This window comes from Microcaecilia unicolor, chromosome 4 (assembly GCF_901765095.1).
Source record: "Microcaecilia unicolor chromosome 4, aMicUni1.1, whole genome shotgun sequence".
NCBI classification, from domain to species: domain Eukaryota; kingdom Metazoa; phylum Chordata; class Amphibia; order Gymnophiona; family Siphonopidae; genus Microcaecilia; species Microcaecilia unicolor.
Window position 1 is genome coordinate 359,232,285 of NC_044034.1, and position 26,501 is coordinate 359,258,785.

The 26,501-nt window shown below is 43.5% G+C and overlaps 2 protein-coding genes across 8 annotated transcripts in view; one reads left to right on the forward strand and one right to left on the reverse strand.

The window, feature by feature from the left end:
- SYAP1 (synapse associated protein 1) overlaps positions 1-15,470 on the reverse strand; it is a 38,158-nt gene extending 22,688 nt beyond the window's left edge. The window contains exons 1-3 of the mRNA XM_030202310.1: positions 15,278-15,470; positions 11,217-11,335; positions 1,704-1,770 (exon numbers count right to left, since the gene is read on the reverse strand). Coding sequence (XP_030058170.1) covers positions 1,704-1,770; positions 11,217-11,335; positions 15,278-15,449 — 358 coding nt within the window. The 5' untranslated portion in view covers positions 15,450-15,470. The remainder of the gene's footprint in view (positions 1-1,703; positions 1,771-11,216; positions 11,336-15,277) is intronic.
- Positions 15,471-15,573: 103 nt separating this feature from the next.
- The window catches only part of CTPS2 (CTP synthase 2), a 541,710-nt gene continuing 530,782 nt past the window's right edge, over positions 15,574-26,501 (forward strand). For 5 of the 7 annotated variants that reach the window (XM_030202305.1, XM_030202307.1, XM_030202302.1 and 2 more), the window contains exons 1-2: positions 15,986-16,064; positions 25,367-25,572. In XM_030202305.1, the coding sequence (XP_030058165.1) occupies positions 25,407-25,572 (166 nt within the window). In that variant the 5' untranslated portion in view covers positions 15,986-16,064; positions 25,367-25,406. Of the gene's footprint in view, positions 15,654-15,682; positions 15,921-15,985; positions 16,065-25,366; positions 25,573-26,501 lie in introns of those variants that run through there. The other 2 variants (XM_030202308.1, XM_030202304.1) reach the window with 2 other exon arrangements.

Here is a 26,501-nt window from a genome sequence, read left to right on the forward strand (position 1 = left end):
TTACAAGACAGGAAACTCAGCAAGAAACAATAAAGAAGAAAATAATATCAATAATAGCAAATATTGAACTTCCTTAGACCACAACTAATCGGAGAGTGTCTCAATAGTAAGTAGGACATTTAAATACTAATACAAATTAGCATATTCAAATATTTCATGAGGTACTTTGGCAAATGATTTTGAAAATTCAGACACACAATTGACCGGCTCACTTTTATCCACATTTGATCACTCCTTCAAAGAAATCATGAGGCTAGATTTCCCTTCAATAAATCCATGTTGGCTTTGTCTCATTAATCCATGTCTTTGAATATGATCTGTAATTTTGTTCTTTATAGTCTCTACCATTTTGCCCGACACAGACAATCAGGCTCACTGGTCTATAATTTTCCAGATCACCTCTGGAACCTTTTTTAAGAATCTGTGTTACATTGGCCACCCTCCAATCTTCCAATATCATGCCTGATTTTTAAGATAAATTACATATTAAACAACAATAGTTTCGCAAGTTCATTTTTCAATTCTATCAGTACTCTGGGATGAATACCATCTGGTCCAGGCGATTTGCTACTCTTCAATTTGTCAAATTGCACCATTACATCCTCCAGGTTTTCAGAGATTTCATTCAGTTTCTCTGACTCGTCAGCTTTGAATATCATTTCTGGCACTGGTATCTCACCCAAATCTTTCTCGGTGAATGGAAAGAATTCATTTAATCTCTCCGCTATGGCTTTGTCTTCCCTGAGTGCTCCTTTTTACCCCTCGGTCAACTAGCGGTCCCACTGATTCTTTTGCCAGCTTCTTGCTTTTAATATACCTAAAAAAAAAATTTTACTTTATGTTTTTGCCTCCAACGCAATCTTGTTTTCAAAGTTCATCTTTGCTTTCCTTATCAGCACCTTGCATTTGACTTGACATTACTTATGGTGTTTATTATTTTTAGTCAGGTCCTTCTTCCATTTTCTGAAGGATTTTCTTTTAGCTCTAATAGCTTCCTTCACTTCACTTTTTAACATGCCGGCTATTTGGTCTTCCTTCCTCCTTTTTTAATACATGGAATATATTTCGCTTGGGGGCTTCCAGGATAGTATTTTTGAACAGCATCCACGCCTGATGTAAAATTTTGACCTTTACAGCTGCTCCTCTAAGTTTTTTTTTTCACTGTTCTTCTCATTTTATCATAGTCTCCTTTTTGAAAATTAAATGCTAAGGTATTGGATTTCCTGTGTGTACTTACTCCAAAGCCGATATCAAATCTGATCATATTATAATCACTTATCAGGTGGCCCCAGCACCATTACCTCCTGCACCAGATCATGTGCTCCACTAAGGACTAGGTCTAAAATTTTTCCTCCTCTTGTTGGCTGCTGTACCAGCTGCTCCATAAAGCAGTCCTTGATTTCGTCAAGGAATTTTACCTCCCTAGCATGCCCTGATGTTACATTTACCCAGTCAGTATCGGGGCAATTGAAATCACCCATTATTATTGTGTTGCCCAGTTTGTTTCTGATAACATTTCTACATCTGTCTGTTCTTCATGGCCAGATGGACAGTAGTACACTCCTATCACTATCCTTTTCTCCTTTACACATGGAAATTCTATCCATAAGGATTCTAAGATGCATTTTGTTTCTATGAAGGACTGATCAGAAACAGCAGCCATATTACTGACACTGGAAACTCAAATGCTAATTATACTGTACCTGACTTCTTAATATGTTGCTCTTGAACAAATTTTTCCTGCTCCTTCTGAAAATCTCCAATAATTGTCTGCAAAATATACACATAAAATGCTTTGGTTGTTAAAACTCAGATAATCATGAAACCAAAAATGAAAACCAGGACAAAAAAAATGTATAGTCTTTTTCAAAGACATCAAAACATAACATGAGTATGGACAATACATTTTACTGCCTTTGAAACTTTCTGTGATCCACTAGAGTGAAGCTATGAGAAGACCCCAGCAAGCAGTGGCCTTCGAAAGCTAATCAAGAAATGTATTAAGTTATGTCCAATAAAAAAGGTATCTTATTTTCTTTTCCATGTTTTATTTTGTTTGATTTCTATTGATAACCTTAAGAGTGGACTAACACGGCTACCACAGGCCTCCAATAAGCAATTGGTTAATTTACCCTCCACTCTAGGGATGGCTTTATAGGTAATTAGTAAACAGGCCTGTAGCAACATGATAGATGCATTTATTTGGATTTAGCTCACTCCTTTACTCAGTAGTAGCTCAAGGTGAGTTACATCAATATATTCTAGCTATTAGCCTGTCCCATTTGAATATAAACCAGTAACATTTTTTTCTCCTTTTCAGGGGAAAAAAACGTTAACTCAAATACAAACTGATGGTTTATATTCAAGTAATCCTCTCATCCCCTCCCTCCTTCCCTCCCTCCACTGTGGCATACAGCATTTCTGCCGTTCCTTTCCTTTCCCAAGGTATCCTGCTGTAGCAGGTTATGCCCCCCTCCCCCCAAATTGTAAACTCCCACCCTCCCTTGCTTAATGGTTACAGCACTGAGGGTCCTGTGCTCTAACCATTACGCTGCTCCTCCACTCCAAGTTCTGAGAATTGTACATCAGCTCCTCCCATTTGGTGGGCTTATGGGATCTTGTGTTTGATTTGTTGTGCCTTGTACATTTAATCTGGATATCTTGTTTCCTGAGATGTATTTAGAAACTATATTTAAAAAAAAAAAAAAAAAAGGTTGAGAGTATGTTTTTTTTTAAACTAGTCTAGATTTAGGATTGCTAATGTCCTGTACACATTTCTTTCATGTTGTTTCAAAGACAGACATTTAATCTGGATATCATGTTTCCTGAGATGTATTTAGAAACTATATTAAAAAAAAAAAAAAAGGTTGAGAGTATGTTTTTTTTTTTAAACTAGTCTAGATTTAGGATTGCTAATGTCCTGTACACATTTCTTTCATGTTGTTTCAAAGATTGACTGTGTGGACACTCCTAGGGTTTGTATATATATAGCTTGACATCCTACACGTATTGTGCAACCACTTAAATTCAAAGCAAGTCTTTTGCTGACTTACTTCCAAAGGGCATAAACAAATCTGTTTCATAACTCCCTAAGACAATGCCAAGGTAAAGCTCAAATTATTTATTACCTACTGGCACACACATCTGAATGCCTTTGCTGAACTAAGACTCAAAACTATAAGAACATTCTCCAGAGTGTACAATGAGGAATAACAACATTTGTTTACAATTCTTAAAGTTTTCACAGAGTTTAACTACACTGAACTTTCGGGGGCTTTGACAACATCAGAAATTTTAGAACAAGGCCAGTGCCCGGCAGACTTCTACGGTCTACGTCCTAAAAACGGCACGGATAAATCAAGAACATATATACATATGATGTGTCACTTCGTACCATATGCAATGAGTTTATCTTGATGGACAGACTAGATGGACCATACAGGTCTTTATCTGCCATCTACTATGTTTTATTTATTTATTAGGATTTATTTACCGCCTTTTTAAAGGAATTCACTCAAGGCAGTGTACAGTAGGAATAGATCAAACACGAGCAACAGACAATTACAACAGTAAAAATATTTATATTTAAAACATTTTATTGAACCAGAAAAGAAACAAATACAAATACTGCAGATTCATGTCATCATTTACAACAATTTCCCCCCCACCCAGTTCCCCTTCCCCTTCCCTCCCCCCTTCCCATTTCTGATAACCTTTATCATGAGTCTAGTCCGGTGAGAAAGTTAGTCGTTTGCGTGCCACTGGATGGAGTGTCATCAAAAAACGCTGCCACGTATATTTAAACTGTCGTTGCTCGGCAAATGAGGCCTTTTGCAAGCTACATCTCTCCAATCGTACCAGGTCTATCATGTGTGTTCTCCACACTGACACCGAGGGTCCATGCACCTCTCTCCAATACAATAGAATCACTTTCTTCCCCATCAATACTGACTTGCGTAAGAATTGTAGCAAGCCTGCTGGGGGTCTATCCTCCAGCTGAAAGTCCTCAAATAGAATCAACTCTGAAATTGGAACAGGTTTCTTCCAGAGCCGAGATGCGGTTAGGATGATCTGTGTCCAAAAGCTGGTGATGTCTGGGCACTGCCAAAACATGTGTGCTAAGGTGGCCAGGCCCTGCGCGCATTTAGGGCAGGCTCCTTTTGTATCCAACCTCGCTCTGTATGCCCTCCTTGGCGATATGTGAAGTCTTAAGGCAAACTTATACTGTAATTCCCAGTATCTTGGAAATGTCTCTCTCCTTTGAATGGATGTGAAGTGCTGACGAAATCTATCCTCTGTTATGGTAATTTGTAAATCCTCTGTCCATTGATCTATGAGTTTCTTGAAGTTTATTTCTTCGGTCGTATCCTTAAGGTATCTGTGGTGAAAGCGCAATGGCACTGCAGTGCTAGCGTTTAGGGTGAGTGCTTCGCTCAACACATCCCGCACATCCTCAGTCAGATTAGACCACCCCAAGGAGGTAATGTAGTGTTTTATCTGTAAGTATGCAAGCCAGTCAGTGTGCTTTAATCCAAATGACTGTCTAAGTTCGGTAAAGGGTTTGATAGTTCCTTCCTCTGTTATCAATTGGCTTATATATTTTATCCCCTGTATTGTCCAGTGCCGAAACCCTCTCGACTCGGTACCTGCTATAAAGTCTGGATTGTGGTTGAGGGGCAGATATGGGGTGCTCGCTGCAGAAAATCCATGCCTCCGGCAGAGCCATCTCCAGGCCGCTCTGGATGACCGCAGCATTGGATTGTTCCTTATGCCCTGAACCCGTCTTCCAGGCATTGTGTGCAATAGCCAACTGAGATGTGCAGATGGCATCAAAGCACCCTCCACTGTTCTGTCCGAAAAGTCATTGGTCTCTGCGATCCAATCTCGTATGTGTCTCATGGCACATGCTACTGATAAATATTTAATATTGGCTAGTCCCATACCTCCTTGTTCTTTGGGTTTTTGTAAACTAGTGATTGGCAATCTTGGTTTCCGTCCTCTCCATAAGAATCCTTGCAAGGCGTTGTGTAATATTCTTTCTTCTTTTCTCCTCAGCGCCAGTGGTAGCATTTGAAACAAATACAGCCAACGAGGCGCTAACATCATGTTAAATAGTGAAATGCGTCCTACCAGCGCCAAGGGGACCCCGCCCCAAAGACCCAACAATCTTTTTGTTTCCATAAGTAATGGTGTTACATTTTTCTCATATAATTTCATAGGATCAACAGTAATGGTCACCCCTAGATAAGTAATTTGTTCTCTAGCCCATGTTAGTGGAAATGCCCCCCTCCATGTCAATTGAGTCTCCTCTTGTATTGGCATTGCCAAGGATTTGAGGAGGTTCAATTTGTACCCCGAAAGGGTACCATATTCCTCTATCACTTGTAGCAGCCTGGGTAAGGAGCTCTGTGGTTTACTTAAGAGGATAAGGAGGTCATCCGCATATGCGAGCACTTTAAGTTTACTATCATTCAGGCACACTCCCCCTACATCCTCATCTGCGCGAATCATGCATAGTAGTGGCTCCAATACTAAAAGGAACAGCACAGGAGACAGGGGGCAGCCCTGTCTGGTCCCTCGGCCAATGGGAAAGGAATCTGTCTGCACTCCATTTACTAACACTCGAGCCTGGGGCGTAGAATACATAGCCTGTATAGCATCCAGATACCACCCATGCAGTCCCACCCTCTGCAAGGTTGTGAACCGGAAAGGCCAGCCCACCCTATTAAATGCCTTTTCTGCATCTAAACTCACAATCATATATGGGTTACGGCCGGCCCCTCCATGTAGTAATGCCGCTATTAGTCTCCTAACGTTGATGACAGACTGCCTTCCCTTCACGAACCCCGTCTGATCTCCATGTATCACCCGGGGTATCATCGGTGACAATCTCTCCGATAAGATTTTGGACAAAATCTTTATATCCACATCGATCAATGAGATTGGTCGGTAAGAACCCGGGTGCATATGATCCTTCCCTGGTTTGGGTATAAGGCTAATCAGCGCTGTGTTGGTGTGTTGAGGGAATTTCTTTTCTTCTACTACTGTTGTATAATAATCTAATAAGGGACCAGTAATCTGGTTCTGTAAGATCTTATAAAATTCTCCCGTGTAGCCGTCTGGCCCAGGGGCTGAGGAGTATTTTAATGCTTTGATGGCCCTCTGAATCTCCCTAATGGAGATTGGTGCGTTTAATGCCTCTGCCGTTTCTTCCGACAAGTGTAACATGCCAGATTTTTCTATATACTTCTTCATTTCTGCTTCTGATCTTTGTGAGGTCTCTGGTGCATATGTTTTTTCAAAATGATTCCTAAAAATCCTAGCAATCTCTGTGAGATCTGTAATGGGAGTACCATGCTCATCCTTCACCACTGATATGTAGTGAGGTCTCCGCATTCTTTTAGCTAGGCGTGCCATCATTCCCCCAGTTTTTTCCCCAAATCTAAAAAATCTATATTTCTGGTACATGAGTGCTCTAGTTGTTCTCTCATGTATGAGACTATTGAGTGCCACTCTAGTGGCTATCAATGTTTCATATGTGCTCTGTGTGGGCTGTCTTGTATATCTCTTTTTTAGTGCTCTCAATTTGTTTTCCAGTTCCACTATTTTGGCAGTTATTCTACGGTTTCTCCCACTAACATACGATATTACATTCCCTCTGATTACTGCTTTTGCAGTTGACCAGAACAGTACGGGGTCTTCTATATGTTGGCTATTCGTGGACTCATACTCTTGCCATTTAGCCTGTAGGTAAGTGACAAACTCCCTTGAGGATGATAGGTAAGTTGGGAACCTCCAATGCGGTGTTCCCTGGAAGTAGTGGGGCGCCCGTAAATCCACCCATATCATCACGTGGTCGGAGATCCCCTCGGGCCCTATTGTGGCTTCAGATATATGTTGGAGAATGTGCTGCGTCACAAAAATATAATCCAGTCGAGATTGTGTTTTATGTGCCCTGGAAATGTGTGTAAAGTCCAGCTTCTCCGAATGGAGGAGTCTCCAAGGGTCCACCACCCCCAACGCTGTGGTGAACAATTCTAATTCAGTAGGTGAGTGTGTGGGCCCATGGGACCCCTGCCCTGTGCGGTCCAATGCTGGATCCATCACCGCGTTCATATCTCCAGCCAGTACCAGTTGCAGGTTTGGATATTTCTGGCATTCCCTCAATAGATGTGCAAACAGCTCTGTCTTGTTCCCTACAGGGCCATATAGGGCCACCAACAAAAACTCTCGTCCCTGCACGTTTACCTGAAGCCCCACGAATCGGCCCTTTACATCTTTAAAAAGTAACTTAGCCTTGTATTGTAGGGATTTACTAAACAGAATGGCCACTCCCCCTCTGCGCCCATCAGCAGGAGAATCATACACTTCCCCTACCCAATAACGTATTAATTTTTTGTGTTCCTCTGATGAGAGCCTCGTTTCTTGGAGGCAAACAATGTCTGCCTGTTGCCTTTTCAGAGCTTGGAAGATTTTTGTTCTCTTAGCTGGCGAAGTAATGCCACAAACATTCCAAGATATCAGTCGTACACATCTACCTTTTTGTTTAACCATTATCTATGGGCCAATATTCTTCTAGGTGTAATACCTTACATCTCGACCCTAGGGCGCCCAGCCCCACCCCAGAGCAGTCCAGGTTATCCATGCCAGTATATTTATTTGTTATCCCCCATTTCCCGTTACTATTTATTCGTCCATCTCTTCTCTCTCTCCAGACTATATTAGGTTTTTCCCCCCTATTGCCTTCCCCTCCCCCCCTTCCCTCCCCCTCCCCTATCTTCCCCTTCCCCTTCCCTTCTTTGCCCTTTACATGCATCCGACCCACTAATGAGTCAGATACCCAGGTCATGTTCAATGCCATCGGTCCCAACCCTATCTTATAAGGTATCATTAACTCCCACAAGACAGTTATTTATAACATTTCCAGCTATCTTGTTTAACAGTGAACGATAAACTCTGTGCATTTTCTACTCATTTTGCATTATCAATCAAACCACATTACCAGTCTCAGCATTGGATGATAACTGTTTCACTTATCCAATAATTGTGCCACATACTCTTGTGCAGCCTCCGTGGCGGTAAACGATTTCCACTGATTATTGTGATGGATTTTGAGAATCGCTGGATATAGCAGCAAAAATTTTATGTTATGGTCGTGAAGCTTCTTGCACAGAGGAGTAAACTGTTTCCGTTGTTCCTGGAGCATCATTGAGTAGTCCTGGAATATTAGAATTTTATGCCCTTTGTATTGTAGTGTGTCGCGTTTCATGCGATATCCCCTGAGGATTTCTACCTTGTGGGTATAATTGTGGACTTTTATTAATACCGCTCTTGGTGTTCGGCGGCCATCTTGAAGCCTCCCCACGCGGTGCGCTCTTTCTAGGCACAAGGGCCCGAATGTGTCCGATAAGGCCAGTTCTTCAGCCAGCCACTTCTCTAGTATTGTCGAGAGATCCCTTTCTCCTATTTCCTCTGGGAGTCCTATGATTCGGAGATTCGCTCGGCGGGACCTGTTTTCTAGGTCGTCCATTTTCTCCTCCATCCTGTTCACTTTCTTTTGAAGCTGTTCCACTGCCGTTGCTGTTGCTGGGCCCGTGTCCTCTAGCGCGGAGACCCGATTCTCTAGTTCTCCTGCTCTTCTATTAATGTCGGTAAGTAGTGTTTCGATGCTTACTATTCTCTCTTCTAAGCGATTGATTTGCGGCTCCAGCGCTTTCTCAACTGCAGCTGTTATTTGTGAGACTTGTTCCTCGGAGAAAACCGGCCCCTCCTGTTGCTTTTTCTCCTCCATTTTCGCTCCCAGCGCTTTCGTTTTCTCCTTCTCGCGTTTCACTCCCTTGCCTACCATTCCGCTCGGGGAGCTCTCCAAATATTTTTCCATTCACTCCTCACTCTTTCTGTTATCAAGATTTGCACCCGAGTTGTCTCGTTTAGAGTTATAAAGTTCGATTTTCGGGTTGGGGCCTCGGAGAGCTAGCTCTGCACGTCTGGCTCTCTCACAGCATCACGTGACCTCCAGTAAAAATATTTAAATAACAATACAAAGTATGTCGTGGTATAACTGCTTACAATATCAACACAATACGTAATAGAAAATTGTAATTGATAGCAAAGGGTAAAGCAAAGATGTAACATATAGAAGGGTAAGAAAGTAGGAAGAGTTAGAAAGTAAGGTGATTGATTTAAAGAAAGTTCCACATGGGTCAGAGAAATGGTTAAATGTTATCTCAGCTACAGTAGGAGTGGATAAACATATCCCGCTGCAGTATATGCAGCCTGAGTACTCCTTGTATGTGTGAGTGAGACTAATGAGTTAGTTACTTCTTCCAGTAAAGGTCTAGTTGGAGCCAAGCTTTCACCTGCTTCCTGAAGTAGAGATAGTCTTGTGTTAAGCAGAGCCTTTCAGGCAATGCATTCCAGAGTGTGGGGGCTACTCCGTAGACGGCTGGCTTGCAGGTATCACATCGTGTAATATCTTTTGGAGAGGGTATGTTACTATGTAATGTAAAGGTTTAAAACAAGAAACCATGAAGCACATCACTAAGGGTTAAAGTTATCAAGGTGTGGTAAAAAGCAGGCTTTTACTGCACCTTGATTTACCAAAGAAGTCACCAACCTGCGATCTCTCAGTACTGCAGGTTGCCAACTCCCTTGGTAAATGAATAATGATGCATGAGAGCCATCCCACCTATGGAAACATGAACCCCTAATGGCAGTACTGCAAGACTACTACTTGGGGTCACTGGCGCCATTTCGGATGAGGGCCCCAGCAATGGAAGGCGCAACCAGGGATCACTCCTGCCCATATCACTAGAGATCAGGGATTTTACAAAAGCAGACGGGAATAATTTTGGGGGGGGGGGGGGGGGGGGTACCTTCTGGTTAGGATGGGGAAACATCTGGAGGCGGGATTACTGCTAGGGGTGCCCCATCAAGTTGGGGGCTGCTCTGGCCACTAGTAATTTGTGTGCTAGCTGGCCCCTTCGCCATGTGGCTCAGGACCACTGGGCTCTGGCATGTCAGTAAAAACTCCAGCTTTTAGCTAGTGTTATTTTACTAGCTGTATATTCCTTCCTCTGTTAGGCCTGTTGCTAAGGGCTAGGCCTGCCACTAAGGCCTGTACTTTGCTCAGTTTGGTTCTCACAACTTGGCCTAACAAAGTTAGCATCTTTGCAACATACAGTGCTTTTCTCAGGAGCTGAGATCATGCCTTTCATACAAGGTAACCTTGGCAGTTGCTGACAGGCTGAGGACACAGTTTGAGCCTAACATGTCCAGAATGTTTCATTTGGGAAGATAAGACAGAGAGAGGACACAAGGGTATTGTTCTGGTTGTTCACGCAGAACTCATAAGTAATTAGCTAATGGCCACCAAATGTGCATGTGCACACAACATCAGGAGAGAGATATACCCATATACGGCAGAGGCTACTTTCTGATTCTAGTTTGGGAAAAGTCACATGATTTCTGGGAAAGCAGAACTTGTAACAGTATATATGTAATGTCTGAGAGGTGAGAGCTGAGCAGTCTTTTGTTATTCAGGATGCGTGCTGCTGACTGACAACCTGCTCCAGGGAGAGAACTATTATTTGTATTTGGCTCTGTGAGATACCAATAAAGGTAATTTTTGGGTGTGCCTAACGGCATCACGCTATAGTGCGACTTGTGGTGTCGACTTGGTGCTCATGGCAAGCTGCATTACAATATTTATGCAGTAACCAGCTTCTTTACAAGCACTGCATGTTTTGTAGGTAATATGGGGTAAAGCAAAGATACTTACCTGTAGCAGGTGTTCTGAAGACAGCAGACCTTATATTAACACAAGCTTTTTAAAACCATTGAATCGTTTGATTTGGCCATGGCTGTGCTGAGTGCAGCGCTTGAAGCCACTGGGAACCTTCAATGACATGAAAGGAAAAACAGCCGTGGCTCAATGGTGCTAAAACGCATGTGAGAATTATAGGCCTGCTTGTCCTCGAAGAACCTAAATAACGCTACATTAAGGCACCACAACCAGCATTAGAGCCCTCTAACACACGTTAAAGACAAATAATATAGCTGGTGCCAGAACATAGATTAATAACTACCCCTTCAATCTCTTTGTTCACCCTCAGACTGTAAGAACGATCACCAAATTCATGTGAATTATCTTGTCTGCGCTACCTAACTGATGCTAAACTCCAAATTACTAGGAGAAATATTACTTCAAAGAGTACCTTGTCAATTAAACCGTCAATTTTTCCATCTTCTACGGACTTCTTTATGGTATGTGCAGTTTCCGTGACCGATTCAGAAATTTTCTTTGTGGCAGTGGTGGCAAAGTTAATTAGGTAACCTTTTAGCAAACCAAGAAACAAAGTCAAAACCAAATCTTTTATTTTCTCAGCACTTTTTCAACTCAAGATATATGCTAACAGATAGATGTGCCTACAAACACACGATCTAACTTTGGAAAGTGAAGTTCTGCTTGATGAACCTGGTGACATGGGGATAATTATATAACCGTGCACGTGTGTAAAAAGTCTATTCATACTGTGCATAATTTGCAATTTTTTTTAAAAAAGTATGCATATAGATCAGCTTTAAAAATTACCCATAGGAAGATATATTTTATACACGTTTTATACTATAAACAAATTTTCCTATCTTCTAATGATCTGTACACATACATTTTCAGACTGTGTATACCGATTGTTTCTTTACAGAGATTATCAACAGCTCAAATGTGGCTGAATAGCTTGCACAAACATTTTCAAAAAAGTCTAATAGCATGCCAATACTCTTGAATATACTGCCATAAAATAAAGGAGGAAAGACTTCAGTTAAATGCCAGTGTCAGCCATAGTCTTATGAAGATGACACTGGGTTTTTACATCATAAGTCTTACCCCCCTCCTGCTTCCCTGTTTAGTATGATTTTTTCAATATACTATTTTTTTTTCTTCTTTTAAAAATTTCTTGCTATTTTCTCATAAAAATACATATTTGTCTCCCTTCAAAATTCTTCACACAACTGCACATAACTGTCTGTAATCTTCTTCTGATCATGACCTTGAGATAATCATTGCATGATCAAAAGATTACACACAGTTATGGTCCATCTGGTGGTCAAGCCAGCCCTGAATATTCTGGTTCCTCACCTCGTTTTCTCTTCTCGGTGGCAAAGTCTAACTGAAAAACAATGAGCAGGGCAAAAAAACTCTGTATACTACTGGGAAGAAGCAGCAGCTATAGCTGCAGAATACATGGGAATTTTGAGCCAGAATGCCAAGAGTTGAATTGGAAATGAAGCTGACCTTCTAAAACAGGAAGACATTGTGAGCAGCTTTGAGACTGATAAATGCAGGTGCCTTTACTTGTTTGTACTTTGGACTGAATGCTCTGATATAGCAGCTTTCCAGACAGTCACTGTTGGTTTGAACGGCACTGGGTTTTTTTTTTGGACTACAGTCACTTGTTAAATTATTGTACTACAGTGGAGTTTTTTTTTTTTCCTCCTGTGATGTGTTGCTCTGCTTTAAGCTCATTCAAGCTGACATAGCTACATAAGAGCTAGATGAATTAAGCAAACGCTGAGCTTTTTTGTCCACTGTGGTCTTTTAAAGCAGGAGATAATTTACAAAGTAACAAATAAAGTTATGCATAGAGAAGACAATAAGATCAATTCCCAGGTTCTGGTCAAATCACATTTTATCTGGAGGCTGGATACTACATATTTTGCTGCTATATTTCTCTTTTGCACAAGATTACACAGGTTTTCCTGCTCATTCTTTTTCAGGAAGTGTTTGATTTTCTCTTATAAAAAATATCTCAGATAAACATTTTACGCTAAGTGGACTGCTGCCCCCCTGCCTGCATGTTCTGCATTTGTTTTTTCATATTATAGCTCAATGCTGTTGTCAGGACCTGATTTTCCTTTCAATCTGTGCTCTGATAGGTGGCCCTCTCCCTCCAATCACTGAAGTATGGCAAGCGCTGGCTTCAGTGACCTTAGTGACATGGACTGTGCCTCAGTCTCAGGCACTGATCCTTTTCCTTGCTTTCTCTTTTCACCAAACTTTCTTTTAAGGCTAGCCTCACACTTTTTTTTCACCCACGTCCCTTTGCCTAACTTTTCAACTTTCCCAGTTTATTCCCCCACGTAGCTACACTTCGGCAATACATCCATCCATTCTTCATCTCTCAATACATCATCGTTGAGCAACTGTGAATACTCGGCTCAAGGACCCTTGCCCTGCATACTTATTTTGTGAGGCAGTTTAAATTCAGGAAAAAGGGACTTCTTTGTGGATGTTGGGCTGCTGGTTTAACTTCTGAACAATACATGTTTTCATACGTTATGAGCACAGCAAAAAATGTATTTCCATTTCTTCCTCATCTGCAACTATCTTTCCCGTTGTCCTCTGATTTTGTCACAGTTTGGTAAAACTATTCCCTTTTACTATTATATATATATATTTATATTGTTACATTATATTATTATTGCTGGCCTCCCACTTAGTCACCTCTCCCCTCTCCAGTCGGTTCAAAACTCTGCTGCCCATCTCGTCTTCCGCCAGAGTCGCTTTACTCATACTACCCCTCTCCTCAAGACCCTTCACTGGCTCCCTATCCGTTTTCGCATCTTGTTCAAACTTCTTCTACTAACCTATAAATGTACTCACTCTGCTGCTCCCCAGTATCTCTCCACACTCGTCCTTCCCTACACCCCTTCCCGTGCACTCCGCTCCATGGATAAATCCTTCTTATCTGTTCCCTTCTCCGCTACTGCCAACTCCAGACTTCGCACCTTCTGTCTCGCTGCACCCTACGCCTGGAATAAACTTCCTGAGCCCCTACGTCTTGCCCCATCTTTGGCCACCTTTAAATCTAGACTGAAAGCCCACCTCTTTAACATTGCTTTTGACTCGTAACCGCTCGCCTCTGCCTACCCTCCTCCTTCCTGTACATATTAATTGATTTGCTTACTTTATTTTTTTTCTATTAGATTGTAAGCTCTTTGTGCAGGGACTGTCTTTCTTCTATGTTTGTGCAGCGCTGCGTATGCCTTGTAGCGCTATACAAATGCTAAATAGTAGTACTACTACTACTACTATTAAACATTACGCAGTGATGTACAACATGAAAAGACAGTCCCTGCTCAACAGAGCTTACAATCTAAATTGGACAGATGAACAGACAGCTAGGGGTGGGGAAATTGCAGTGGTAGGGGTAGTAGTAGTTTGGTAATGCTATTCCCTTTTATTTTAACAATATACCTCTTTATTTATTTTAGTTACATTTGTACCCCGCGCTTTCCCACTCAATGCAGCTTACATGGGGCAATGGAGGGTTAAGTGACTTGCCCAGAGTCACAAGGAGCTGCTTGTGCCTGAAGTGGCAATCGAACTCAGTTCCTCAGGACCAAAGTCCACCACCTTAACCACTAGGCCATTCCTCCACTGTTGTTACTATTTGAGATTCTACATGGAATGTTGCTATTCCACCAATGTGGCCGCGCAGGCTTCTGCTTCTGTGAGTCTGACGTCCTGCACTTACATGCAGGACGTCAGACTCACAGAAACAGAAGCCTGCGCAGCCTTCTACATGGAATGTTGCTAGTGGAATAGGAACATTCCATGTAGAATCTCCAACAGTAGCAACATTCCATGTAGAATCTCCAATAGTATCTATTTTATTTTTGTTACATATGTACCCCGTGCTTCCCCACTCATGGCAGGCTCAATGCGGCTTACATGGGGCAATGGAGGGTTAAGTGACTTGCCCAGAGTCACAAGGAGTTCCTCATGGCCGCGCAGGCTTCTACTTCTGTGCAGGACGTCAGACTCACAGAAACAGAAGCCTGCACAGCCTTCTACATGGAATGTTGCTAGTGGAATAGCAGCATTCCGTATAGAATCTCCAATAGTAGCAACAGAATCTCAATAGTAGCAACATTCCATGTAGAATCTCTAATAGTAGCAACATTCCATGGAGAATCTCCAATAGTATCTATTTTATTTTTGTTACATTTGTACCCCGCGCTTTCCCACTCATGGCAGGCTCAATGCGGCTTACATGGGGCAATGGAGGGTTAAGTGACTTGCCCAGAGTCACAAGGAGCTGCCTGTGCCTGAAGTGGGAATCGAACTCAGTTCCCCAGGACCAAAGTCCACCACACACTAACTACTAGGCCACTCCTCCACTCCACTTTAACAACACAGGTGTCCCACCATTAAAGGTACTGGACTCTGGTGTACTCCCTGCACCCCCTGCCGAGGTCTGCGGGCCATACTTACTACCCAGCCCCTTGGCCTGCTCCATCAGGTCCGCCTCCTGCGCCGGCACCTGGTGCTCCTTCTCCTCCTCCGCCGTCGTCGTCTCTTCGGACTTCTGCATCTCCTCCGCTTTAAAGTCGCCGGCGGAGGGAACAGCCTCCAGCCCCAGCCAGCTGCCCAGACCTCGCAGCATCCTGCTACCTACTGCCGGACACCTTTACCGTCCAGGAGCTCTCGTACTCCCTCTACTCGCCGGCCCGGCGCTTGTTGTTGTTGTTATTGGGAGGCGGTGGCGGTGGCTACTCCCAACTGAAGTGGAACGGGGTCACGACCCTTGACGTCACTAGGAAGAAACGAACGGCGGCAGTAGCCAGTTCTCCAACTGCCACCGAGGAAGGTTAGTTAGAGAGCCAGCACCACCCCCCCCCCCCCTCTTCAGGACAAGAGAAACGCGCGCGCGTGGCGGCTGACGCTTCGTAGCGGAGGATGACCTCTAGCGGCGGGAGGTCGCGTTGCGGCCAGCTCGCTGCTTCGGAGAGGCGGGTGGTGTGAGGTTAGTTAGCTTGTGTTGCGAGAGGGGAGAAGCGAAGCGCGCGCCTGCCCGCCGCGAGGCCGGGGGAGGCGGGAGAGAGAGGGAACCGCGCGCTGACTCATGTGCACACAGGTAAGAAGCCAATGACGTGTGTAGGCGCGAGGGGGAGGGGCGGGGCCGCTCGGAGGGGTGGTTGACGGGTCAAGGTGCAGTAGGTGGAGGAGGAGGGGAGCAGATAGTGGCATGTCAGAGCCTGTGGATTCTTTTCCAGCTCGGGTTTGTACACAATTCATTTATCCCTGCGTGGTGTGAGCTGCTAATTATTCCAACGCATTCCTAGATGACAGTCTGAGGGGGAGAGGTGTAGAATATCCCTTTAAACGTCAAGCTAACTCTGGCAGGGTTCTTTACAGGATGAAAGGGTCTGACTTACTAAACTTTCCACTCCAACACCCTCACCACTGTGGATACAGGAAAAGGGGAAGGAGGAGGAAAAAAAAAAAACATAGCAAATTTGGCCCAAAGTGATTTACGCAAGGTTTTAAACCGGTCTCCTTTACAGTATGAAAAGTTACAGGAACTAGATCCTGTTTACTTAATGTTTGCATATATGTTCCAAATAGCAGAGCAGGTGAATACAAAGGGTACATTCCTTCTAGGTCTGACTGGTCATTTGTTGTACAAAAAACACCAAGATCACAACTTGTAAGAACAGAGGAACATAATGTTGCCATACTGGCACAGACCAAAGGTCCCTCAAGCCCACTATACTGTTTCCAACAGTGGCCGGTCCAGGTCACAAGTACTTGGCAAGGTTCCAAAAGAATAAACAGATTTTGTGCTGCTTATCCTAGAAGCAAGCAACAGATTTTTCCATCTTAAATAATGGCTTGTGGACTTTTCTTTTAGGAAAATATCCAGATCTTTTTTTTAAAACCCTGCTAAGCTAACTGCTTTTACCACATTGGCAATTCCAGAGTTTAATTACATGCTGAGTGAAGAAGTATTTTCTCCAGTTTGTTTTAAATTTTGGATTTGTGGATTAAAAACTGGTTAAAAGATAGAAAACAGAGAGTAGGGTTAAATGGTCAGTATTCTCAATGGAGAAGGGAAGTTAGTCGGGTTCCACAGGGGTCTGTGCTGGGACTGCTGCTTTTTAACATATTTATAAATGACCTAGAGATGGGAGTAACTAGTGAGGTAATTAAATTTGCTGATGACACAAAGTTATTCAAAGTTGTTAAATTGCGGGAGGATTGTGAAAAATTACAAGAGGACCTTACGAGACTGGGAGACTGGGCGTCTAAATAGCAGATGACGTTTAATGTGAGCAAGTGCAAAGTGATACATGTGGGAAAGAGGAACCCGAATTATAGCTGCATCATGCAAGGTTCCACGTTAGGAGTCACCGACCAGGTGTCGTTGTCGATGATATGTTGAAACCTTCTGCTCAGTGTCCTGCTGCGGCTAAGAAAGCAAATAGAATGTTAGGTATTATTAGGAAAGGAATGGAAAACAAAAATGAGGATGTTATAAATGCCTTTGTATCACTCCATGGTGCGACTGCATCTCGAATATTGTGTTTAATTCTGGTCGCCGTATCTCAAAAAAGATATAGTGGAATTAGAAAAGATGCAGAGAAGGGCGACGAAAATGATAAAGGGGATGAGACGACTTCCCTATGAGGAAAGGCTAAAGCAGCTGCAGCTCCAGCTTGGAGAAAAGACAGCTGAGGGGAGATATGATAGAGAGGTCTATAAAATAATGAGTGAAGTGGAACGGGTAGACGTGAAGCATCTGTTTACACTTTCCAAAAATACTAGGACTAGGGGGCATGCAATGAAGCTACAAAGTAGTACATTTAAAACGAATTGGAGAAAGGTTTTCTTCACTCAATGTGTAATTCAGCTCTAGAATTCGTTTCCAGAAAATGTGGTAAAGGCGGTTAGCTTAGCAGAGTTTTAAAAAAGGTTTGGCCTGCTTCCTAAAGGAAAAGTCCATAGACCATTATTAAATTGGATTTGTGGAAAATCCACTATTTCTGGGACAAGCAGCATGAAATGTTTTGTACTTTTTTGAGGATCTTGCCAGGTACTTGTGACCTGGATTGGCCACTGTTGGAAACAGGATGCTGGGCTTGATGGACGCTTGGTCTGTCATAGTATGGCAATACTTATGTACTTAATTTACTACTTAGTAGTTTCATTACGTGCTCGCTAGTCCTGGTATTTTTCGAAAGAGTGCATACTGGAGCAAACCAGTAATGGAAGAAGAGTCTCTTAAGGACTGAGTAACAGGCCCTAATGTGACCAGTCTCTGGTGCAGCAAATAACACAGGACAAGGTATGAAGTGCTGGGGCTATGCAGCTTGTGAAAGTGGGCAGTGTAACTTCTTTGCAGAAAGGATAAAAGGGGGTAATCTCTGTAGTCCGTGCGGAGCACACAGTGGAACACTGCGGTACCTATGTGTTCCCCATTTTGGTTTCCAGGTTCTTGTTCCTCTCCCTCTCCTTTTTCTGCACTTTTAGCTGCCATCTCGCTTTTCTCCTGGGGGCTAGTACCAAATCCCCTTGCCAAAGCACTTAAGAGATTTTCACAGGAGCCTTCAAGCCAATAAAATCACCTTTAAGCTTTCTTAGTAACTAAGATTAGGAGGAAATGCAGGAGCTCCACTTTTCAGCGACCGCTCATCCGCATGGCGCCATGTGAGCCCCTAAGGCTGTCAGTGTTTTAAATTATCCAATCACTGATTAAAAAGACCCTGTTGCTGTAAGGGAAAGGGAATGGTGTTTTTTTGCAACTATGTTCAAAGTGGTTTACATAGTATATACAGGTACTTATTTGTACCTGGGGCAATACCTCCACCAACCCTGTTTTAAGAAAAAGCAAATGTAAGTCAAATAAGACTTTTTTCCCCATGTTTATATTAATATAGATTTATCCATATGTATATACATGTATATATGTGTGTATATATATGTATATGTGTGTATATATCTCTCTATATAAAAAGCAACACCAACGTTCTATGAAGCCTCCAGCCGGAAGTGTGAAGGGGGCGAGATATCCGGTTTCCCTATGAGTGTCTGCCCCGCCCTCTCTGTAACACAGTCAGTGAAGGAAAACAGCAGAGCACGAAATCAAATCCCTGGCTCTGTAACAGTGAAGGACTCAGAGGGGGGAGGGGAGAGAGGCCAGAGGGCAGGGACACACACTCCCACATGCACACAGAAGAAAACATTGCTAGCCCCCGTTTCATTTGCATCAGAAACGGGGCTTTTTTACTAGTATGTATATACTAGCCGTTGAGCCCGTAAAAACGGGCTAGTAAAGGAAGGGTGGGTTTGAAAGGCCCCCCCCCCCCCCCCGGATAGGTCACCTCCCCCTCCCGGAGTCCCCTCCACCACCCCTCCACCCGGGCCGGGTACCTGGCTTCACTATTCAAACCGCCGGAACGCAGCACACAGCTCATCTGAGCTGCCGTCGGCCTTCTTCTCTGTGTATGTTCGTCGGCGAGGGCGGGACACAGGCAGGTAAGGAAGGCCACCGGCAGCTCAGATGAGCTGTGTGCTGCGTTCCGGTGGTTTGAATAGTGAAGCCAGGTACCCGGGCCGGGTGGAGGGTGGGTGGTGGCGGCGGCGACTCCGGGTGGGTGGGTGGAGCGGTAGCGGCAACCCTGGGGGGGGGGGGGGAAGCGGTGGCGACGGCGGTTCCCTCACTCGCAGGTGTGCAGGTTCCCTCTCTGTCACGCCCCTGTCATCACGTATTGACACGGGGGCGGGACAGAGAGGGTGTCTACTGTGCATTGCGAGTGAGTACGCCTCTTGCCATTTATATGTAACGGAATTCAAGCATGCGTGGGATAAGTATAAAGGAATCCTGTGCCGAAGGAATGGATCCTCAGGAGCTTAGTCAAGATCAGGAGGCGGGGATAGTACTGGGCAGACTTATACAGTCTGTGCCAGAGCCGGTGGTGGGCAGCGGGACTGGTGGTTGAGAGGCAGGGATAGTGCTGGACAGACTTGTACGGTCTGTGCCAGAGCCGGTGATTGGGAGGCAGGGCTGGTGGTTGGGAGGTGAGGATAGTGCTGGGCAGACTTATACGGTCTGTGCCAGAGCCGGTGGTTGGGAGGCAGGGCTGGTGGTTGGGAGGCGAGGATAGTGCTGGGCAGACTTATACAGTCTGTGCCAGAGCCGGTGGTTGGGAGGCAGGGCTGGTGGTTGGGAGGCGGGGATAGGGCTGGGCAGACTTATACGGTCTGTGCCAGAGCCGGGGTTGGGAGGCAGGGCTGGGGAGGTGAGGATAGTGCGGGGCAGACTTATACGGTCTGTGCCCTGAAGAGCACAGGTACAAATCAAACTAGGGTATACACAAAAAGCAGCAAATATGAGTTATCTTGTTGGGCAGACTGGATGGACTGTGTAGGTCTTTTTCTGCTGTCATCTACTATGTTACTATGTATATGTTTGATGTGTATATATGTGTGTATATATATATATATATATATATATATTTATTTATTTATTTATACACATCTATGTGACCTGCTCCTGGACAGTGCAGTAGAGAGATATCCACCACCAATGACTTTCCAAAAGGGGGTTATTCATTACACCCAGATCCAATTGGGTTTCAGGTCTGTCTCGCCGTATTCTCTTAGACTCAGAGTGAGTTTGAGAGAGAAAGATTTATTATAATTCAGGTCACTCATTCAAATTTCTCTTTAGAATCCACATACAAAAAAACAAAAATTCAGTAGTCTCTCTTTGTAGATAATTGATACTTCAGTAAGCAGAACAGGCACATGCAAATTAGTCAAAAAGGAAAAAAAAAAGGGGGGGGGGGAATGACCAATCGAATTCCAGCCGAAGGGTTACTTATTTATTTGGATGTAATAAACAAATATACAATAAAGCTAAAATGGTCTTTATTGTTGACAATCAGCTTAAAACTTATAGTAGTAGTAAAACCAAAAAAGCCTGTTTTGTGAAAAATGAAACGGGCCTTAGAAAGGCTATCGTCTAATCGCCATTATGTTTTAAATTCTCTGCCTTTCCAATTCGTCATTTTTTTCTATTTTTTCCTCTTTGCTCATCAGTCATATTCGTCGTTGGTGAGGCCCCATCTGGAGTATTGTGTTCAATTTTGGAGGCCGTATCTTGTTAAGGATGTAAAAAGAATTGAAGCGGTGCAAATAAAAGCTACGAGGATGGTATGGGATTTGCGTTACAAGACGTACGAGGAGAGACTTGCTGACCTGAACGTGTATACTCTGGAGGAAAGGAGGAACAGGGGTGATATGATACAGACGTTCAAATATTTGAAAGGTATTAATCCGCAAACGAACCTTTTCAGGAGATATGAAGGTGGTAGAACGAGAGGACATGAAATGAGATTGAAGGGGGGCAGACTCAAGAAAAATGTCAGGAAGTATTTTTTCACGGAAAGAGTGGTGGATGCTTGGAATGCCCTCCTGCGGGAGGTGGTGGAGATGAAAACGGTAACGGAATTCAAACATGCGTGGGATAAACATAAAGGAATCCTGTTCAGAAGGAATGGATCCTCAGGAGCTTAGCCGAGATTGGATAACAGAGCCGCGGAGCTGGTGGTTGGGAGGCGGGGATAGTGCCGGGCAGACTTATACGGTCTGTGCCAGAACCAATGGCGGGAGGCGGGGATAGTGCTGGGCAGACTTGTACGGTTTGTGCCCTGAAAAAGACAAGTACAAATCAAGGTAAGGTATACACAAAAAAGTGGCACATTTCTTGGGAAGACTGGATGGACCGTGCAGGTCTTTTTCTGCCGTCATGTACTATGTTACTATATGTTACTATATTCGCCACACTGGACCTTTTCCTTGCGGCGGCTTGTTCCCTTTCACGGGCCTTTTGGTCTTCACTCATAGCTGCACGCGCGTTTCTTTGTGCTTCGGCTCTTCATGTGCATCTCCTTCCTGTCTTCCCTCTCCACCATCCATGTCCTGCATTTCTCCTCCCTCCCCTCCATTGATCCATGTTCAGCAACTCTCCTCTCTCCCCTGCCCTCCCTCCATCCATCCATGTCCAGCAATTCTTCTCTCTTCCCTGCCTTCTCCTCCATTCATATCCAGCACTTCTCCTCTCTCCCCTGCCCTCCCCTCCATATCCAGCGATTTTTTTCCTTTATAAGCGACTTTGGTGTTCAAATAATTGAAAGGATCGCCCTGCTGGCAGCTATCTGGAGACAAAGCTAGGGTTCCACTGTACATTTGTTATCTTGTTCTGCGCTTGCTCTGAATTTTTCTCTTACTTTCCAACGTTGTGGACTTCTTTTAAAAAGAGGCAGTAGAAGGAACTTGGCCTGATTATAGGCTATGTTGATATTTGCTTCGTTTTCCCAGTCCATTTGTGTGGACAGCAACATTTATACTTGTTGCCTAACATGATATCACTGAAAGGGCTCGCTTGCAGGGTCACCATGAAAATTGTCTGTACAGAATAAATATGCACAGTTGTACTTCTGAAGTTCAGGCATAGTTTTATATTGAGGGTGCCTACTGTTGACATTAAGCCTATCTGCCTCTTTATCAATCCATGTGTGTGTATCTGGACATTTTCTGTAGACAGATCTGGCTGAAATTTGGCAGAAATGAGACCCTTCTTACCAATTTGCAGTTACATTTGTCATTAGAGGGGCATTTTCAAAAGAAACGTCTAAATCAGAATTTGGACATTTTACAGAGACGTCCAAATTCCAAACAGGGAAGAAAGTTATTTTCGAAAAAGATGGACGTCTATCTTTTGTGTTTGAAAATACTATGGACGTCCTGCGATTTGAACGTTTTTGTGATTTGGATGTCTTTGTTTTTCAGCCATTTTTGAAAAAAAAAAAAAAAAATGTCCAAGTGTAAAACGTTCAAAATCAAGCCATTGGAACGTAGGAGGAGCCAGCATTTTTAGTAGACTGGTCCCCCTGACATCCCAGGACATCAATAGGGCACCCTAGGGGGCACTGCAGTGGACTTCATAAAATGCTCCCAGGTACACATCTCACCATTGCTCCCTTACCTTGTGTGCTGAGTCCCCCAAAACCCACTACCCCCAACTGTACACCACTACCACAACCCTTACGGGAGAAGGGAGCACCTATATATGGGTACAGTGGGTTTCTGGTGAGTTCTGGAGGGCTCACAGTTTCCTCTACAAGTGTAACAGGTAGGGGGAGGTAGGAGCCTGGGTCCACCTGTCTGAAGTGCACCGCATCTACTACTAAACTACTCCAGGGACCTGCATGCTGCTGTAATGGACCTGAGGCTGGCGAGAAATGTTTTTCAACACACTTTTTTGGGGGGTGGGAGGGGGTTAGTGACCACAGGGGGAGTAAGGGGAGGTCATCCCTGATTCCCTCCGGTGGTCACCTGGTCATTTGGGGCACCTTTTTGTGCCTCATTTGTAATAAACACAGGTCTAGCTCAAAACGTCTTTAAGTTTTAGTCCTGGACGTTTTAGTTTTGTTCTATTATGGCTGAAAGATGTCCAAATCTTAGGAACGCCCAAGTCCCGCCTTGAACACGCCCCCTTGAGATTTGGACGTCCTTCTGACGGACTTCAGAGAAAAACGTCCAAAAAGAGGTTTCAATAATACTGATTTGAACGTTTCTGTGAGATAAAATGTCTAAATGCTGACTTATATAAATTTTGTACATCTATTTCTTTTGAGCCCAATAGTATTATAGTAGATAATGGCAGATAAAGACCCGAATGGTCCGTCCAGTCTGCCGTCATCTATTGGTCATATTGCTATCTATCTTTTTAGTTTCAGTGGACTCCTGATGAAGACAACAGGATCTTGTCAAGTCTGGATCTTTTTTTAAATCACCTTTTATCTTTTTATTGTGTGGTAATTTATCTTTGATTCCAATAAACGACTCTATACTTTGGATCACCCAGCTTCGTCTGTTTGGTCATTCCCAAAATAATGGGTTATTTATTTATTTATGCATTTATATCCCACATTTTCCAATACATCATTGTTTCAATGTGGCTTACAGTAGAACGAACGAGAAAGTTACATTTTGTGTTGCTAACAGAAGGCTCTTTCTAAGCATGGCGGATTGAGGTAACAATCGGAGTGTTGCAGGTGTGGCTATGTTATTGTGGTTTGTCTTTGTAGAAGAGCTTCGTAAAGAAGAAGGCTTTTAGATGTTTGTGGAACATCAAATCGTTGTTTATGCGTCTTGCATCCTTGGGAAGCATGTTCTAGTTCTTCGTGCTGAAAGCTGACGCAAAGACTGATTTATATCTCAGGCCCTGACATTTGGAGTAGTGGAGGATGAGGTAGTTTCTCGTTTCTGGTTTTCTTTTTTGTAGTGGTAGATTGATGAGGTCAGTCATATATGCCACTTTGTTGCATCATGTAATTACTGAAAAAAGTACCAGTTTCTTTTTGAAAAGTGTCCTCCTGTCGTGCCTACTTTTTGTATTGTTCCCAACTTCAGATGACGGTTTCAATAAATGATGTAACGTTATAATTTGTGAGAGGCTTTTCTTTGAAAGATGGCTACTTGTACTACTGACATGCAGTTGTGTGTATTCGTGGAATTCTAGATGGTGGTCTTTATAGAATTCCATGGTGTATTGTAACTTAACTCATAAAAAAAACTCCAGACCGCCCAAAATACAGCAGCCAGGTTCATATTCAGCAAAACACACTTCGAAAGTGCCAAACCCCTCTTAGAAAAGTTGCATTGGCTCCCAAAGAACGGATCATCTTCAAAATCTGCCCCTTAGTCCACAAAATCATATACGGCGTAGTCCAGGATACATGACAGACCTTATAGACTTACTAATAAGAAACAAAGTCAGATCGTCAAGATCCCACCTACACTACCCAAATTGCAAAGGACTGAAATACAAAACAACTTACGCAACCGGCTTCTCCTACATAAGCGCACAACTATGGAATGGGCTCCCAAAAGCTGTGAAAACAATCCACAACCACTTGAACTTCAGGAAATCACTAACCAACCTCTTCAAAAAGGCCTACCCCAACGACCCCACGTAACCCTCTTCACCTCCCAACACAGCATGACTATGATCGAACAGGACATCACGCAATCTTCTTCCATTCCGACCCTCCACTTATACCTCATACAATCACTATACAACTTTGTATTTGTTATCCACCGACTGGGCAAACGCCTTTGACGGTACTATGTAAGCCACATTGCGCCTGCAAATAGGTGGGAAAATGTGGGGTACAAATGCAACAAATAAATAAATTATACACACAGTTACGAAGTGTATTCTTAGCTGTGTTTTCTTGCAGCTTTAAATGTGGCAGCTTTCTGTTCTGGGGGCTTTGTTACATTTTCAAAATATAATTTAGAACCCTCCTCATTGTTTGGAATGTCGTTATTGGAAATAGTGTTGCCAACCCCTCTAAGGCTCTTCTTGCTGCCTACCTGTCTTATTTCTATTTGCGTGTTCTGCTTTGGCCGTCGGCCACATCTGTCTTTTGGTAAAGCTGGTAGGTGATGTTCATTGAGCTGAGAAGTGATTTCAAGGAAGTGGCTGTGTTTTTTTTTTTCTCCTGGCAGATTGCCATCCTGAACCCTGTCTACGGTCCCGGTTGCCCCAATGAAGTACATCCTGGTCACCGGTGGGGTCATTTCCGGCATTGGCAAAGGGATCATTGCCAGCAGCATCGGCACCATCCTCAAGAACTGCGGCCTTCCGGTCACTGCCATCAAAATTGATCCATACATTAATATCGACGCTGGGACATTTTCACCCTATGAACACGGTAAGAGGCAAGAGGAAAGAAATGGTTGTGGGACTTAAGAATTCTTTAAAACCTGGTTTTATGAACAGACTGTAACTTTGCTTGTTATTTTCCAGTAATATTACCAATGTGATGATACATAGGAAGGGCAGTGTACACGCGTTTTTACATGAGTACAAATGTAATTTGAATGTTGACACCCAGCTTTCCCCCATACAAGTAAGAAGTACTTTCACTATGAACAGTGCATGCACATTTACCCGCATGAGAAAAGAGGCAGGGACAGGTCAGGAACTTTTTACATGTGTGCTTTGCACTGATTTGAAGGCGAATGCAGTGTACTTGGGTACAAAGTTGCTCACATTCCCCTGCCAGCTTGCATTTCGATAAAGAAACTGTGAGAAAAATGAGTTTAAATGTAGAGTTTGCACATAATCTGGTCCCCATCCCCTCCCAACCCCGGTCATTTCTTTTCTGTCTGCACCACCATCCCCATCATATTGCACCCCCACCCCCTCACCATCCCCACACTTTTCTTTCCTATCTGTATAACCAACCCGCATGGAAGAGATCTTTATAAATTCAAACAAAAGATAAACTGCGTCCTATAAATAGTTAATTTTTAACATAAAACAATAGCATTACTTCTTAAATATGCCAAGATTTTATTATTATTATTTTTTTTTTTAGGGAGCATAATCTGGTCCCCATTCGCTTTAGATCTGTCCCCTCCCATTCCTGCAGTATTAATGACTGTTTTGTCACCAACACCGTGAATTTCAATGGGTTTCCTGTTGTCTCCATCCCTGTATGTACCTAGTGCAAGCCCTGTGCACACTCATTATTCCCCTTTTTCCTTAGAATCGGGCAAGTCCGCTATAGAATAGTTTCTCCGAGGACAAGCAGGCTGCTTGTTCTCACTGATGGGTGACGTCCACGGCAGCCCCTCC